The following is an 18,750-nucleotide window of genomic DNA, read 5'->3' on the forward strand; positions in this document are numbered from 1 at the left end:
CCATCACCAGAGGCAGCAGCTCCTGAGTGTGATGCAGGGGTGTGTCCTTGCCTGGGGCCATCACCAGAGGCAGGAGCTCCTGAGTATGATGCATGGTGTGTCCTTGCCTGGGGCCATCACCAGGGGCAGGAGCTCCTGAGTGTGATGCAGGGGTGCGTCCTTGCCTGGGGCCATCACCAGGGGCAGGAGCTCCTGAGTATGATGCAGGGGTGTGTCCTTGCCTGGGCCCATCACCAGGGACAGCATCCCGTGAGTATGATGCAGGGGTGTGTCCTTGCCTGGGCGCGTCAGCAGGGGCAGGAGCTCCTGAGTATGATGCAGGGGTGTGTCCCTTACTGGGCCCATCACCAGGGACAGCATCCTCTGATGATGATGCGGGGTGTGCCCTGCCTCTGCCTGGAGAATAGGGCTGATCCTGAGGCTTGAAGACAGAGGCAGAAGTGAGGGACTCATATCAGTAGGGCTGCATCGTTCGTTGTATAGAAAGTCTCTCCTCTTGAAGCCGTGTGCCATGAATGTCCCTGGCAGGAAATACTTGGGAGCAGTGTGTTCTGTAGGTATTTTGTACATGACTTCCTAGGCAAATGGAAACCATCTGTTAGTGAAGGGTTTATTTTATGAAAACAGAGCTCTTTTAAATTGTGACAAAATTGGAGAAAACTACACAAATGTGGTTCATCTATCGTAAGTTTTCTGGGGCTTTAACAGGTATGGTTTCACATACTGAAATGTATGTTGGGTTACAGAATGAGAGTCCTTGACTTGGCGTGTAGGAAAACCTTTTTAACAACATTCCTCATGAAAGGTGTTGGTTACCTCCATGGTGTTTTCGACCAGTTCCTTCATGCACGGATTCTTCGGGGTCAGTGCAATAATATGTTTTGGCATAACTTAGCGTAATATGGTTTAGAAGGCCAGTAACATGAAAGAGGTACTTTTCATGCTATGGAATTCTCCAGAAGGCTTCCCTCTTCTGTTCTTCCACTGGCTCTGGGATTTCCCCAGGCAAAGCCTAGGGCCTGGGCTCTGGGTCAGTTCACAGGAGTGTGACAAGGCCAGGTGGGTGCACAGCAGCCAGCCCTGCACTGCTCCCTCACTCGGGCCCCTCTGGGCCCTCTGCCTCCTCGCTCCTTAGGAGATCACCCAGAGGGACAGACAGGGATGACAAGCTAGAACCGTGGTCCCCTGGATAGCCAACAGTGGGGTGCCCACGCCTCGTCCTCAGGGAGGGGCGGCCGAGGGAAGGGAGCTGGCAGGTGTCGTGGCCTCTGCGGTTGGGGGTGTGTGTGGGGGCGTCAGTCCCCACTCTCCCACCGAGCTCTCTGAGTGTGCCTGGGGCTCAGGCCCCCCCAGGAGAGTGCAGGTCTGTTTCCACAGTGGAATCTTGCTGCGGCATGTGCAGCAGGGCGTGGCGGGGGGGGCCTTCCCCAGGCCGCATCCGGTCCTCCCCGGGGCTGAGAAGTGTGCCATGCTCTTCTCCATCTCTGCTCAGCCGCATGGACAAACAGCACCCAGCCACGTAGCGGGCACGACTCAGCACCGTGGGGGCCGGCATCCCGTGCCGCCCGCATCTGTCCCGTCTCGTGTGCTTGCCTGTCTCATCCTGCGGCCCTTCCGTCCGACGCTAAGTGTGCGCCTTTTCTTTTCCTGCTGTTTTTCTTGTTTGTGTGTCTTACAGCCTTAGCCCCTGGAGGCCATCAGCAGGGGTGTTAGCAGCCGCCCCCCTCTTCTGCACGTGCTCGCCACCGCACAGCTGCGCAAGGAGGCGTTCGGTCCCTTGGCGCCATCCTGTAACTTTCGTCTTTCCTCCCTGAGCCCTTCAGTGCGTCTAGTGCTGAGCGGGTGCGCAGGGGGACCCTTCCCCGTGGCGTGCGTAGTCAGTTCGAAGGACGTGCACAGCCATGCGAGGGAAAGCCCACAGCAGCATAGTTCACACCAAAAAGCAGTTCAAGACAGGATGTAGACGAAGATAAAATAAAGTACTTATTCCTGGAGCAGTGCCATCCTTTTGGCAGGTGCTAGAAGTTGGGGTAAACTGAGGACAACGTATAAGGCATGGGCAGGTGAGCAGGGAGGACATGGCCGTTCAGGTGGAAGGGAGTGGATGTAGACGACGTCAGGCAGCAAAGGAACCTGCTGCTTTGACGGGTGGAAGCCAGGCCTCTCATCGTTGATGTGCTTGACGAACAGGCAGGCTCTCAGCTCGGTTAGGGAAGGTCCTTGGTGCTGAGCTCCTGTGGTTTCTGTTTCCCAGGGTGGGAAACCACCGGGATATTTGAAGACGAGTTGTGCCAGGCTGAAAGCGTGCTGGGGGGTGGGGGGGTGGTGGCGTCCCCGTGGGTTTATGGCACCTGATGATGGAGGCGAGCTGGGCTAGAAGGAGACCGGGATGGACGGACTTCACCTCGGGTGGAGTCAGGAAGTCTCAGTGGACCCCCAGCCCAGTGTCCTGTGATGTTGGCACAAACCAATACTCAGCTCAAAAACCAGGGCTGGAACTCAGCGAGGAGTCGGTACTTGAACATTGCAGGCCATAGGACTGCAGTGGTGAAGAGTCTTAAATCACACTCCCTCACAGCAGGTTAAGGACGGAAGGTGAGTCTCAGGATGGCTTCTCGCACGTGGAATTTATCACCGTAGGAATGAAAGGACGGTCATTATGGAAACTACCCCTTGTTGGGAACAAGCCACAGTCGCAATGTCGGTGACTCTGATGCCGAGTGCAGTTTGTAGAAGACATTAACGGGTTCCGTGCCCGTTACAGGGTCTGCGTGTCTCACAGACACGGAGCCCAGGAAACCCCAGAAGCCCCCGAACACGCTCCGTGTGCCTGCGCCGGAAGGAAGCCGTGTGGGTGTGCGGGGGCGCCGGGCAAGCCCCTCTTCCTCGGCAGCCTCCAGGATAGCGACGTTCGCCACGGAGCCTTGAGGCGGGGCCGGCGACGGGGGCCTCCGTGGCCTCACAGGTGTGAGTGTGAGTCTCCCTCTGGTCAGGCGCAGCATCTGCCTGGGACACAGGCTGGCCTTGGGGCCTGCAGGGTTTCCGCTACTTGCCCCGAGACTGTGGCCAGTGGCCTCAGGGCCTGGCACGCCGTCCAGAATGCCGGGGTCTGGCCACGGCACAGTGCTGCTCCAACCGTGTGGCAGTGGCCTCACGGCAAAGAGGTGGGCCTCCCAAACTAACGTAAAAACCTACAGCCTGCCGTGGGATGCTGTCCTTTACAAAGGCATGCAGAACCCACGCAGAGAATCCTAGGTGCTCAAGCACCTGGCCTTTCAAGTTGACGTTTCTGGCGTCAGCGCTAGCGTGGGGGCGCTTTGCCGGTGCTTCACCCCTGGAGAAGCCTTCCAGGCTGCTGGGAGCCTGCTCGGTTAGGCTTCGCCCGCTGCACTCGTTGAGCATTGCACACGTGACAGGTGACAAGGAAAACTGTAAGCTAACAACCGTGATAATCCATTCAGCTCATCCCGTGTGCTGCTTTTCTCTTTAAGAAACAGACTCGGGCACATACCCAGGAAAATTCAGGATTGCAGGGCGTGGGAAGAAGCCGTAGAAACAGACTATTTGCTGGTCACGTGTAACTGGCAAAGCTCGGAAGTTCTTCTCCCCCATTCCTTAAAAATGCCAGCTTATTTGATGTTCTATATGGACGTAATTTTCTTTTTCTGGGTCTAAAATTTCTGTGTTCAAAGACTGCTAATTGCTTTCATTGTTATTTACCAAATTACAGTGGAGACATTGTAGACTAAGCAAAATGAGACACATGTCTTTTTTTCTCTAGGATCCTAGATGTTACATGCCTGTGGACATAAATGCTTTTCTCAAATAATTACAATTTCTGGGATGCCTGGGTGGCTCACCCGGTGAAGTCTCTGCCTTCAGCCCAGGTCATGATCCCAGAGCCCTGGGATCGAGTCCCGCATCGGGCTCCCTGCTCAGTGGCGACCCTGCTTCTCCCTCTGCCTGGAGCTCCCCCTGCTTGTGCGATCACTCTGGCTCTTACTCTCTGACAAATAAATAAATAAAATCTTAAAAAAAAAAAAGAATTACACTGTCTGTTTTTAAATGTGTGGTGGTTTTGCCGTGGATTTTTAAGTACTTGGAAGGATAAGATAAGGGATGAAAGAAATCCTCGCCTCAAAGACTTGTCAGCTCCAGAAGAGAGGAAATGAGCAGATAAAGGGTTCTCGGGGACGGAGCCAAGAGACTGGGGTGGGACAAGAGCTTCGGGGCCCCACAGAGAGGCTCTGGGTGCGTTCGGAGCAGGTGCTCTGCACAGAGGAGCAGAGTTGGCAGTGGGTGGCACCTGCTGGGTGTGCGGAGTGACGTGTTGTACCGGGGTGCGGCCAGGTCCTAGAAGGCTGCCCGGTTTGCCCCCACCTGCACAGCTCCATTCTGGCACACTGACCACAGTAATGGGGATGCCGTGTGTGCACAGACAGGATGGGGGCATATGTTACTAGTTTTCCATCTGGGAAAGGCACACAGCCTTGTTTCAGAGATACAGTGCATGACAGGCAAAACATTTCCACTGGGGTTTGATGATTGTGTCTCAAGAAGTAAAAACAATGACATTTCTTGTTTAAAGAGTTGAAAGCAACTATTCATAACGGCAAAAGGCAGAAGCAACCCCAGGCCCATTGATGGATGAACAGATAAACAGGTTGTTGTAGATGCATACCATGGGATACTCTTCAGCCTTAACAAGGAAGGACGTTCTGACACCTGCTAGGACACAGGTGAGCCTTGAGGGCATGATGCCGAGTGCACTGAGCCAGTTGCAAATGGACAAACACTGGATGGTTCCACCCCCGGAGGCACGGAGAGTCATGCCATTCATAGAGATGGCAAGTAGGAGTGTGGGCGCCATGGCCTCAGGCAGGGGGAGTGGGGCGTTAGCGTTTAACGGGACAGCATTTCAGTTTGGGAACGTGAAGTTCCTGGAACTGGCTAATGGTGTCCATTACACAAAAATGAGAATGTACTAAGTGCCACTGCACCATTCTCTTGAATACAGTTAAATTAGGGACGCCTGGGTGGCTCAGTTGGTGAAGCATCTGCCTTCGGCTCAAGTCGTGATCCCAGGGTCCTGGGATCGAGTCCCACACTGGGCTCCCTGCTCGGCGGGGAGTCTGCTTCTCCCTCTGTCTACCACTCCCCCTGCTTGTGCTTGCTCTCTGACAAATAAATAAATAAAATCTTTTAAAAAATAAATAAATACAGTTAATTTTATGTCACATGTATTTTACCACAATAAAGAAAAATTACGTTTCTTTTCTAAAGTGCCAGAAGCCTTGGGAGGATGACGTAGTTGTATTTTGGTAAAATTCCTGGGCAGGCGACATGGAAAGACATGGTGACGGTATACCACAGAAGATGTTCACATGAATGTGACAAATTCGCGTGTCTCCTCAGCCCCAGGCAGCATTTACACACTGCATTTGGGCAGAAAGCCTTCCTTCGTGTCCACCTGAGCACCCAGCCGGTGCTGAGTGGGTCCCAGTGTCAGGGACACAGTCAGATGAACTCTCAAGCACCGCGGCGGGTACTTCTTTGCCGGCTCACCGGTTGAAAGCGGATACCCCTTAGCGAATGGTTCCTGCATCATCTTCCAGACCTGGTGCCTTTCTCTGCATCTCTCCCCAGCGGAGAAGACACAGAAAAACGCATGGAAGCACCTCATTCCTCCCTGTCTCAGCAATTCCCTTTTTTGGGTTTCCTCGGAGCACAGCGATTCCTTGGAGCACAGACTAACGGCAAGAATTTCGTATCCGAAATGATTCACAGAAAAGGACATCAACACAAACATCACAACACAAACTCTGGCCACACAGTTGAAACTCGTGCAAAGTGCCGGCAAGAAAAAATAGCCAGTGATGGAAACGATCATATATTAATATTGTGCTCCCTGCAAATGGGTCAGATCGCTTTCCGATGACTCGGGGATCACCAGCGTAGGGTCTGCTGTTATTTTGGTCACACTTTTGGATGCATGAGGCAGGCAAAAGGAATCCACTGCTGATGGGAGCCATTTGGAAAGTGGTCCCGTTTCTTTTCCATTACCACGTACGTGTGCACACATTGGAAACCCAAGTCTGTGCGGTACGTTCGTATCATCTGCAGCTTTACACCCCTTCGGTGACGGCGGCGGCCCTGGGCTCAGGGTGTATCGGTGAGGGTGGACCACGGCCTCAGAGAAGCATGAACAGTGAGCTCTCGGCCTGTGCGCTCGCAGGCTGTTGGCACGCGACTGTGATGGTGAACATGGAGTTCGGCGGCTTCGTCTGCGGTGAACCAGACACGTCATTTTAGGCTTGGTTTTGTAACGTTCCTAGTGCTTCCTTGCGCAAGTGAACTTCAAGAGTTTTATCTTATTACTCAGAGCTTATGAAAGAGACTCACTAAGATTCAGTGAGCTATCAGCATTTCCTGTGATATTTTTCTCTTGGGCTATAAATAAAAGTCTATTTAAATAGCTGTTTTGTACATTGATTTTGAGTGACAAATCCTTAGAAGCAGGAACCTTAAAAGTGATTCATAGTAAATAAAATTAACACTTTAAGCAACTTTCAGTCAAATAAACAAAGGCACAGAATGAAATTTTTCTCCAGACTTGTCAGTGTTTTGAAATACAGTTGACCCTTGACCTGCATGGGCCCACTTAGATGCAGATTTTTTTTTTCTATAAATGCAGTTGAGTATGGTAAATGTATTTTTTATGATTTTCTTAGTCACATTTTCTTTTCTGCAGGTTAGTTTATTATAAGAACACAGTATATAATACACATCACACACAAAATATGTGTTGATTGGCTGCTTGTTTTTGGTAGGCTCTACGTCGTTAATTTTGAGGAGAGTCAGAGTTACGTTTGCATTTTTTTTCCCTAAAGATTTTATTTATTTGGGAGAGAGAGAATGATTTGGGGGGGGGGGAGGGAGGGGCCGAGGAAGAGGGAGAAGCAGACTCCCCACTGAGCAGGGAGCCTGATGCGGGGCTCGATCCCAGGACCCCAGGATCGTGATCTGAGCCGAAGGCAGACGCTTAACCGCCTGAGCCACCCAGGCGCCGTTATGCATGTGTTTTTAACTGTGTGAGGCTCAGCACCCCCACCTCTGCGTTGTTGAAGGCTCAATGGTAATTGGCCACTCTCTTCAAATATTAACAAAACAGATGGGAGGAAATGTTGAAATTCAGTATGCTTTTTTACAGAGTGTCTTAGTCTTTCTAGAATCTGTGCAAACCTAGGAGGCCCGTGTACTCCAGTCAGGTGTCAAAGAATAGACTACCACATGTTCCCTCATGTCCCCCGTTCACCACCGACGGCCAGCCACACCCATTGAAGAGTCTCCGTAATGATCCCTGTCATTGTGTAAGGACAGGGCTCCTGATCGTCACATCTGTTTAGTGGAGGCTCCTAATGCACTTGACAGCCACTCAGGGCCATTTCTGTGGAGCGAGGACAAGACTTGCTCTCCTGTTGTCTGATCCTTTATGGGACACAGAACAATGGCCTTTACTCGGTTTGGGAAGCAGAGATAGCTGATTCTGAGTTTTCCAGGTGATGTCAGAAGTTACGAAGGGCAACATTTGTCACTTGGACGGAAGAGACGACCGTGTGCCGAGATGGGGTGGGGCTTGGGGCTGACTTGGAGGGCAGAGGGCAGGACTTCCGGGATGTCTCCAGATCCTCCTGGGACAAAGGATCTTCTCGGGTGGAAACCAGCAGCTTTGTGAGTTGACATTCTAGCTGCAGAGCACTGCATGTGATCAGAGTGTCACTAATTTGCCAGAAATGATCATCTTCTGAATGTCCCACATTTCAGAAAATAATGTGCAACTTCCAACTGAGATAGTCTCTGGGTCATATGAATCTTATTTGACTGATTTTCTTTGTCTTTGCACAGTCTATTGAAATGGCAGTTTAATAAGGAGATTTCAAACATGTTTGTTTATCAGAGTGATTTGATTTTTATATACACGATTTTTGCTCAGTAGGGATTTCTACAGACTAAATTTCATAAGATGAAGAAAATATTTTGCAGATTTAAACATTCTGACCCTTTTCGGTTGCATTGAAATGGTGGACCTCTGATGAATAAACTGTTCTGTATGGGAAATTATCCCATTGATTGAACTGCATAGTACAGGAGTTGAACATTAGCCGTCGCTAAACATTGAATATACCTGTGTGCTGTGTATTTCCCCATTAGATATCCCATTTTATTATACAGTGTATACAATGTGTACATCCTGTAAATATTTAGATTCTCAACAAAACTTTGAGTTTGCTCTGATAATGCTCCAGTAATTTGAGCATAATTAGCAAATAGTTAAGTGTATGACGGAAGAAAGCACTGGGGTTGTGGATTCATTTTCTAGAATGGTAATTCCCTGGTAAGGCCTCTGGAAGAATCCCTGTTAACTGCGATGCTTCTCACTAGCATCCTTGGCTAAGAGGCAGAAGACTTAGATCCCAATGCCTGGCTGGCCTCTGTCACGATGAAATTTACCTCTTATTTGTCCATCACTTCCGATGTTTTTTCTCTGGTGCATGCACAAGACCTGTTTGCCATGTAGCAGAGGTCGGCAAACTTTTTCTGCTTTTTTGGCTTTGTAGACCATGCATGGCATTTGTCTCAACTACTGACTTCTCTACCTTTTGAGCTGAAAGCAGCCACAGTCCACACAGATGTGAATGGGTGTGGCTGTGCTCCCGCAAAGCTTTCTGTGTGGACATTGAAATTTGAATCTCAGATCATTTTCATGTGTCACAAAATATTCTTCTTTTGACTCTTTTTGCATTTAAAAATAGACGGCAGGCTGGATGCGTGTTTCACAGAAGGCAGGATGAAACAGGGCAAACAGCACTGCGGGGCGGGTAGAAATCCTGGATGCGAGGGAGATGGACCCCCGGGTCCTCTGCCCCATTTTGTGCATCCAAGATGCCATCCTTCCCCACCCCAGGCAGAACACAGGATTCTCTTCCATACACTGAACCAGAGAGGCTTCAAATGGCAAATAAGAAGCCTCCCGGAGGATGCAGAGAACATTGGGGATGAAGGGACCATTTGCCCGCTGAAGCCCCTTTACCTCAACAACCGGCAAGATCCTGGAACTCTCTTCTCTGGAGACATGAGTCACCTCATGACAAAGATGCAAACACCAACGTTTCAAGGACCACCAAGGAAAAGGCCTACTCCAGATGATAGCTTTCCCTCGTGGAAGGCTCCTACTTGTGCCCCAAGCCAGCACTAGGGGAAGGTCCTTCCTGCCTCTTCCACATTCTGGGGCACCAGGCATCCCTTGGCTTGTGGCTGCGTCCCTCCCATCTCTGCCTCTCTTCACGTGGCTTTCTTCCCCACATTTCTGCATCCTCTCCTTATAAGGACACCAGTTGTTGGACTTAGGGCTCACCCTGTAAATCCAAGATGACTTCATCTCCAGATTCTTAACCAATTACACCTGCAAAGATCATATTTCCAGATAGGGTCACATTGTAAGGTTCTGGGTAGACATGAATTTTGGGGAGTATACTTTGTATACCCCAGAATCCTGATTGGGAGTCCTCCGTGTAGGCCTAGTTGCCTAGTGGGCTTCATTGTGGGGTGACAAGGTTGTAAACGTGATGTGGGAGAGGCCTGTTGCTTTGGGTCACCTGGGGATGTGCATCTGAGCCATAGAAATGAGGGGAACTCTCTTCCTCTGCCCACTTTAATACAGGAAGGACATTAACTATATCCAGTATCTTCTAAGACTTGAGGGTGTAGCCTGAGCGTAATGTTTTCATCTTTGTGTCTTAGCGTGAGCTGCCATGCCAAAATACTATGGGTGGTGTAAATCACAGACATGTATTTCTTACCGTCCTAGAGGTTGGAAGTACAAGGTCTGGGTGCCAGCACGGTGAGGTTCCAGTGAGGTGTGTCTTCCTCTTCTTCTAAGGGCACTGATCTCATGGGGGCTCCACCTCATGGCCTCATATAATCCCAATCACCTCCCAAAGTCTCCACATCCAGCACCACCCCATTGGGGCTTAAGGCTATAACATGGGAATTTCAGAGGGGCTCCAGTCCATACCAGTGACTGTCTCTTGCCTGGAACCATGTGATGTGGACATCCCACCCCATCCCATTTTATAAATGATCCAGCTTTCAGACAGGGCATTCTGTCTGCCGTGGACAAAAGTGAAAGTAGCACAGGAGCTGGGGAACTGGGGCGCATACCAGGTCAGCGTGACCTCAGACAATGGTTGAGTTACAGAAAAGGGGAGGAGGCAGACATGAAACATTGTCATTATCACACTGTGATTTGCTGACATGCGGACCCCTCTCCAGGCTGGGAACTCTGGACCAGAGCAACATGGATGGCACTGTTCTTTCTTATTCCTTATCGTACCCTTCGGTGTGCTCTGATGCTGGACACATAGGAACAGTCCAAATTCCTCTTAGAAGCCAGAGTTTCCAAGACAGAGTCTCTCGTGCTAAGGCAGGACTTCTCAGCCTCAGCAGTGGTGACATTGGGTTCTGCATGCCTCATTCTGCCGTGGGGAGTCCTGTGCACTGTAGTTTGGATATTGACCGGCATCCCTGCTCTCCACCCCCAGATGCCAGGAGCATTCCACTCCCCAGTTGTGACAACCAAAAAACAAACAAACAAACAAAAAAACTCCAGACATTGCCAGATGTCCCCCAGCAGGGATGGGAGCAAAACTGACCCCCTCCCACTTGAGATCCAGTGCCTTAAATGAAATGGCAGATCAGGAAATCATTGTCATGTCCACTTGAATATGGGTAGGAGGCTGATGGAAATTTCAGTGCTCCTGAGCTGTGTCCACAGTGTAGCATCACTTCCTGGAAGGGGAGCCCTTCACCTGAATTGTCCTCACTTCAGAAGGGCCTGTCCTTCAAATCCTGCATCCTGGCACGAGGGTAGAATGTGCGGTCATCTCTGTCACCGTCCCTGTACTGAGGGCAGGAGGACTTAGAATCCACCCCTGAAAGGGCTAGGGTGAATCAGTACTGGTTGATCTCCCCGGGACTGTGAACACACTGCCTGTGGGCCTTCCATCACCAGGCACTGACTAGAAATCGGTCCAGTTGAAGTCCAGGCACTGCCGAATATCTCCTCTGAGTGAGGAGAGGTGTCAGAAAACCCCCGTTGAGAACTACTGTTCCACCACCTCCCAGGACCCTGCATGCCTCCCTGCTGTTGGCCCCAGGGGAGTGACTGCCCCTTGCCAGCTCTTTGGGTCTTGGAGTTGGTAGCTAGACATTCCTGGGGCCTCTTCCTACTGAAATGGAGAGCATCTGCAAAGCTGTTTATTCCTTTGTGTGTTTCTTTTCCTTTTCCTTCCCGAGCTCTGTCCTTCCTTGTCTGCTACCAATTTGTGCAGTGTCACCAGTACATTTTCACCCTTACTGTCATGAATTTCACTCTTTCTCAGTCACGTTTCTGGTCTTCTACCATGTGTTAGCTTCTTGCAGCTGCTCTAACAAATGACCACAAGCATGGTGGCTTACGACAAGAGAGATTTATGTTCTCACGGTTCTGGAGACCAAAAATCCAAAATCAGGCCTTGGCAGGGCCATACACCCTCCTGAAGCTTAGGGGAGGATCCTTCCTTCTTTCTTCCAGCTTCTGAAGACTCCAGGTATTCATCGACTTCTGGCTGCAACTCTCCGTTTTCTGCATCTGTCTACACAGGGCTGTCTCTCTGTCTCTCTCCTCTTCTCTTACGGGGACACAGTTGCTGTGGTCTGAATGTTTGTGCCCCCCACAAAATTCATACCTGGAATCCCTGATCTCCCAGTGTGAAGGTATTAGGAGGTAGGGCTGTCAGGAGGTGATCAGGTCATGGGGGTGGAGCCCTCACCTATGGGATTAGTGCCCTTATAAAAGAGACCCCGTAGAACTAGCTCCCCCTTCTACCATATGAGGACACAGTGACCAGTTGACTGTGCTCCACAAGGGGCCTCACCAGGTCGGAATCTGTGGTGCCTTTATCCTGACTTCCAACTTCCACAACTCTGAGAAATAAATATCTGTCATTTATAAGCCACCGAGTCTGGGGGCGTTGTGTTCTAACAGCCCAAACAGACTAAAAGACTAGCCATTGCATTTAAGGCCCACCCTAAGTCCAGGATGATGTTTTTCTCAAGATCCTTAATCATATCTACAAAGACCCTCTTTTCACATAAGATCATTAGACGAAAGGTTAGAACTTGGACATATCTTTTTGGGGGTCACCAGTCAACCCACTCTACTCCATCCCAGGCCTTTGATCTGTAATACCAAGGTATTAGCCTATCTGCCTTCCCGGGGATTGTGAAAGACACTTTCCAGGAGAGGCACTATACCCAAGCCCCTTACACGTGGGTGGGTCAGGGTGAAGAGGGGGCCGGCCATACACTGTCACCATAGAAGGTCTAGGCTGGGCAGAGTCCTACAGAGTGTCTGTGGCCCCAGGACAGGATCATTGTCTGTCTGGTTATGGGTAGCTGGTGGCATTCATTAACTGACATTATCTTCCCAGGTCTAACCCTAGAGAAATCTACACACTCAGTGCGCACTCCATAGTTCCTAATGGCGTGCACATTTCTGTGTAAGTTTCATCTCCGCCATATTGTTAACTCCTCGCTGTAGGTCTTTGTGTTTAGGGTCAATTGCTAGTCGTGCTAGTAGGACACACCAGCCTGAGCTAATAGGATGTTCACAGATATATCCACTCAATGAATGAATTCCAGAGAAATACCTTAACTCAGGTCAGATCTCAATCTTTTCTACATTTTTCCTTTTCCAAATCCATTTTAATGGCAGCATCCCTGTTCTCTCTCATCAGTCTCAGGTCTTTAGGATGAAGTAAGAGGAAAGCATTCTTCCTGTCAAGACTGCTGATTCTTCACATTTTGTATTTCTTCCCCTGTAGATTCATCCTCTGAGAGCTGATTCTTTGTAGCAAGAGATATCTGTCTTTTTGCCCTTCCCTTAAACCGACCTCAGCACGCCAAGGGCCAGAAGTTGTTAGCTGGGTTTCGTTTGTATATTTAATTAACCAGCTTCTCTTCAGGGTGTAGAACTCCACTTACGTTTTTAGCCTTTTGCTTCTCAGGGGCAGTGACTGAATAAGAGAGTAGTTAAAGAATACAGAAGTTTTTTTTACGGAGTCAGCCAATTATATATCCAGAGATTTGAATGATTTCTTCGTGACTGTATCCTCTAGTTTTAGCTGATGATCACGACAACGGCGAGCTTTTATTTGGGGCTTACTGTCATGGCTGTCGAGCAGCCACCGAGGTGATTTTACGTGCGTGACCGTGTACTCGCACTCCCATGTAGCAGCTCCGCGAGGAGAGTTGATCGCTGCTATTGGATAGGCGGTAACATTGAGCCTGAAGAGGACGCATGTGGGCCTGATGTCTCACCCAGAGGACTGCGGTCGCATCCTTCTCTTGGGCCTCACGTTCACGCTGGTCTCAGCCACTTTCAAGGCGCTCAGGACGCTGTGGCTGATTGGAAAACAGTCCTGCGGGACCATTTGTGATTCATGCCCCTGTCAGTGCAGGTGTGGAGTATGCACCCTCCCCTATAGGTTCGTCGCTGTGCCTTTGTGTACGTATAGTACTTTACTGTTACGTAGCTACAGGACAAAACAGTCACCGAACGAGAAATGTTGACGGCAGTAGCTAACATGATAGAAACTCTATGTGATTTTTTTTTTTTTAATGAATAGCACAAAAGAACATTTTCAGCAAAACTTTCTTTTCCCATGTGTTTTAGAGAGAGCTGGGTGTTTAAATATGCTCCATTATTTTTTTTTAAGTGTGGTTTGTTCTTGTGTAATCTAGTAATTTAAAAATCTTGTTTTAAATTCATATCATTTTGATACTGTGAACATATATAAGGAGAAACCTCACTAAAGTGGACATGGGATACCAGAAGGGAGGCTGGTGGGTGAAGCTGTCCCACTCAATGTCAATCACAGAAAGAATGATCAATTACAGCTTGAACAGAGGAATCCTCAACAAGAAACACTCACCAATTACAGGCCCCAACAGGGAAAGATGTACTCTGCATCTTCTATTACAAACCTACCTCCCCTGCAACTCAGCCAATGAGAAACCATCTTCGTTCTGGACTTTTGCGTTTCTCCAGTGGACTTTGGTTCAAAACAACCCCTCCAACTTCCTCCTTCTTCTCCGTAAAATAATGTCCCTCTCTTTTCTTTGTTGGACTTGCCTGTGGTTTTGCCGTAGCTCGCTTCTCCTGGACTGTGATTCTCTGCTCTTCCCGAGTCAGTCCATTTTTGCTGGTAGAATGACTAGCAGTTTTATTTTTAAGGTTAACAGTCCTCACCTTTAACTACTGTACCCAGACAAAGTTTTGTTATTGGCTTTGTTTTTGTCATAAGCATTCTTTCCTGCCACCCACCAGTGAGGTAAAGGTTTTTAATTGAAATTTAGCTAATAGGTGTAATCCATGATATTAATCAGTGGTTGTTGCAAACTAATTGAGTGTTTTGGCATCTTCATCCTTCCAACTAATGTATTCAGACTTCGTGGAAACTGATTATGTAGAAGACTAGTACTGGTTGAAACCGTTTTTAAGTGCGAAGAAGGTGTTAACGTGAGATACATGGATCTGTAGTTTTCTTGTCTGGCTTTTGTTCAGCTCTGGTATCACAGAAGTACTTGGTGTCATGAAATGAGTTGGAACACATTCCCTCCTATTTTCTGAAAAGCTTGCTCAGGATTGGTGTTGTTTCTTTCTCAAGTGTGTGTTAAGTTCACCAGTGAGGCCATCCAGTCCTACATATGAGAAGGTTTTTTTTTTTTAACTACAAATTATTTACAAGGAATAGGGCTGTTGAGGTTATTACTGTCTTCTTGTGTGAGCTTTGTATCTTTTAAAGAGTCTCTCCATTTTATCTAAGCTGTTAAATGTATTGGCATAAAGCTGCTCATAATCATATTTTTTAATACTTTTAATGAATTTAAGGATCTGTAGAGATGTCCTCTGATTATTAGCACTGTTAAATTTGGATCTTCCTTTTTTTCTTGATCAGTTTGGCTAACAGTCTGCCAATTAAATTGAACTTTTCAAAGGACCAGCTTTTCATTTGATTGATTTTCTGTATTCTCTTTTATGCTGTTTCATTGATTTCCTCTCTTTTTTTTTCTTCCCTTCTATTTGCTTTAACTTGATTTTGCTCTTTTCTTTCACTTTCTTAGGGTGAAAGCTTAAATCATTGGTCTACTTTCTTCTAGTTTTTAATGGGACAACTTAGATGACTGGTTTTAGACCGCCTTCTGTAATACAAGCCTTTAGTGCCATCAGTTTTCCTCTAAACAATGTTTCAGCCACATCCCATGAATTTTGATATGTTAGCTTTTTGTTCTCTACAAAAGATTATCTAATTTCCCTTTGCGACTTCATCTTTTGACTCGTGTCTTACATAGAAACTTGTTTAATGTCCAAATATTTTTTCCCACATACCTTTCAGTTATTGATAGCTATTTTAATTCTTTTATCATCAGGGAACATATTTTGAATGATTTCAATTATTGTAAAATGTTTTAGAATTTTTTACAGCTCACAGACTCATGTTCTATCTTATTGAATGTTCTAGGTGCACTTGAAAATAATTTGTATTCTGCTATTTTGGGTGAAGTGTTATATAAATGTCAAATCAGTTAAGTTGCTTGATAGTGTTTTTGAAGTCTGCTGTATTCTACTTTCTCTCTGCTTGTTCCACGTAACCTCAGTCTGTTTCTCTATGCAGTTCTATTAGTTTTTGCTTTATGTATTTTGAAGCTCTGTTATAAGATGCATACACATTTAGAATTATGTCTTGTTGATCAGTTGACCTACTTGTTATTATGAAATGTACCTAGTTATCTCTGAGACTCTCATTCCTTGTTTTAAAGCACACTTTTCTGCTATTAATATAGCTAGCCCTACTTTTGATTGGTAGCTACAAAACACATGGTTTTCAATCCATTTATTTTTAACCTGCCTGAATATTATATTTAAAGTAAGTTTTCTGAAGATAGTATCTAATTGGATGTCAATTTTGTTTCTGTTTCATTTTTTCCATTCTGATGGTAGTCTCGAACTTGGGCGTATTTATACAGTTTATAAAGCTTCTAGAAGGTCATCATATGCTAATTCCTTCATCACAGCCATGTCTCTGTTCATTTCTTTTGATTGCTGTTTTCTCCTGGACATGCGTTGTGTATGTCTGCTTATGTGTAGGTGTGGTAACTCTTGATTAGATGTCAGACACTGTGAATTTCACATCCAGGAGAGTGCTAGATTTTGCTTTTTTTTTTTTTTTTTTAAGTTTTAACGTTGTCCTTGCACAGAGTTAAGATCCTTTGAATCTTCCTTTGAACATCTCCGGACTATTTCTCTTAAAGGTCAAACGCTCACAGTATTTGTTGTCTTTGTGAACAGCTTTAGCTGTTTGAAAAAAATGAGTGTGTCTGTCTTTTTTGTAGCGATTAAGAAAGTAGGGACATCGCCTGATGCAGTTGCTAAAACAGTAATGATTATATGATTATTTAAAATATTGCTTTAGATAATTAGCGTTGTGTGTGGATTTAGACGTTACTGTCATAGTCGACAAAGGTTTCCAGGTGGAAAGTACTGTTGTGTTCAACACGTTTCTGATAACCAGCCCTCTCTCCAGTGGCTCTATGAATAATGGTATTCACCTCCGTGTTCCCTGTACTTAACACTTACAGTTACTGAGAGTGTGGGAGGTGTTCCTTCCATGTGATGTGTTGCTGCTGTAGCTCAGCCGCATTCAGCAAGGTCTGTTTCATCCTCTGTTCCCTTATCAGGTAGCGTTACAGCTCTCCTTCAGCTCTGGCCTTTGTCCTCTGCTTCTGGTAGAGGCCCTTTCAGGATTTCCTCTCCCTGGCAGTGACGAATGACTGAATTGCTTTCAGTAGCATGGCGAGTTTTCTCAGAAAACACCAACAGCATAATCATTGCATAATCATTGCTTCCGGAAACAAAACAAAACAAAACAAACCATGGCCCACCAAGTGCAGAGGTACCTCCCTGGGCTCACTCTGCCTGGCTTCCACATTTCAGCAAAAGAGGACCGGCAAACAAAGCAGTGTTTCTTTCCAGTGAAATTGCCTTCTGTTACTTTGGGAAATGCTATAGGGAAGCCCTGAATTGCTTTTTGAGTTTTGGTTTGAGTAGGTGTGTTTCAGAGCCCCTAGCCCTCCCGTTCAGGTCATGTGTGTCAGATCAGATTGTACCTGAGAATAGGTGGCAGAGAGTCAAGGTCCCAGAGCTAGCACGGCATCCCCAGGAGGCCTTGTGGCCCTGTGCTTCCTCCACTTCCCTGAAGGCTTTCCCTTCTCTTCCCTAGGCGTGGAGAAACTCATCCACCACCTGCAAAAGCATGGTGTGCCCTTGGCCGTTGCCACCAGCTCTGGCCGCACATCGTTTGAGATGAAGACCAGCAGACACAAGGAGTTCTTCAGCTTGTTTGACCACATCGTTTTGGGGGATGACCCCGAAGTGAAGAATGGGAAACCAGATCCCGACATATTTCTAGCCTGTGCGAAGAGATTTTCTCCTCCTCCTCCCATGGAGAAGGTAAGGCCAGCAGTGAGGAGAAGTGGCGGCGGCAGCAGCCCTGTTGCCCGGTGCAGCCCCCGGGCGGGGTTTGTCCGTGACTGGAGGGCCTCGTGTCCGCTGTGGGAGGGCCACCGTGGAGAGCAGGGCCGTAGGGTGGCCCTGGGAGAGGGACACGGTCAGATCATGTCAGTTTTGGGGGGGGAGCATGTGCCCCCGCGTCAGCAGGTCAGCGGTCTGGGATGCACAGATGGTATGTTAGAAAGCTTATGTTTGACGGAACACTGCCCAGTGGACATTCTGCAGGGAAGGGGGCTGTACTGATGTGGGAGGGCAGCATCCTTATTCGCAGTGAGCAGCCTTCAAGGAACATATTGATAACAACACAGGTGTCAATCGTCAAAACTCACGGTGCCCCCCCTCCAAATGCTTGTTGAGGGGTATCTTGTTATGGCAAGGTTTTTGCTCATAGTGACCTTTGGTTTTATCATGAAGTTTCCAGGTTTCTGTTTTTCTGCAGGACGGAGGCACTGGTGGAATTTGTGCTCCAGTGCCCTCTACAGCCTGTGTACAATACTTCCATCATGCAGGGCGCACAGTGGACATGGAGCAAAAGGTGACAGCGACCTGGAAGTCTGTTTAGAGCCAGGGGATAGTGTTTGTTCAGCTTTGCTTCGGATTCTCCTCCCTGTACCGTTACTGTTGGGATGGATAGCTTAGCCTCCACTGCCTGCTTATGCAGATTCCAGCGCAAGAAGGAGACGGTTTGAGAGGGGGCGGGCTGAGGTCTGTGTGCCCTGCAGATTCTAGAACACCCCCAGGGAGACGGTCTTGAGAGGGGGCGGGCTGAGGTCTGGCTGTGTGCCCCTGCAGATTCCAGAACACCAGGGAGACTTCTTGAGAAGGGAGCGGGCTGAGGTCTGACTATGTGCCCCTGCAGATTCCAGAACACCAGGGAGACGGTCTTCAGAGGGAGAGGTTGAGGTCTGACTGTGGGCCCCTGCAGATTCCAGAACACCATGGAGACGGTCTTGAGAAGGGACAGACTGAGGTCTGACTGTGTGCCCCTGCGGATTCCAGAACACCAGGGAGACGTTCCTGAGAAGGGACGGCCTGAGGTCTGACTGTGTGCCCTGCAGATTCTAGAACATCAGGGAGAC

General features: G+C 48.1%; 1 protein-coding gene across 5 annotated transcripts in view; it reads left to right on the plus strand.

Moving 5' to 3' along the window:
* PUDP (pseudouridine 5'-phosphatase) overlaps nucleotides 1-18,750 on the plus strand; it is a 365,242-nt gene that overhangs the window by 44,150 nt on the left and 302,342 nt on the right. For all 5 annotated transcript variants that reach the window (XR_012381076.1, XR_012381077.1, XM_073902145.1 and 2 more), the window contains exon 3: nucleotides 17,382-17,611. Coding sequence is in view for 3 of the 5 variants with exons in the window: in XM_073902145.1 (XP_073758246.1) it covers nucleotides 17,382-17,611 (230 nt within the window). In the remaining 2 variants the exon portion in view is untranslated. The remainder of the gene's footprint in view (nucleotides 1-17,381; nucleotides 17,612-18,750) is intronic.

Source organism: Callorhinus ursinus, unplaced genomic scaffold (genome assembly GCF_003265705.2).
Source record: "Callorhinus ursinus isolate GAN/ISIS: 27379988/994484 unplaced genomic scaffold, GSC_fseal_2.0 scaffold16, whole genome shotgun sequence".
NCBI lineage: Eukaryota > Metazoa > Chordata > Mammalia > Carnivora > Otariidae > Callorhinus > Callorhinus ursinus.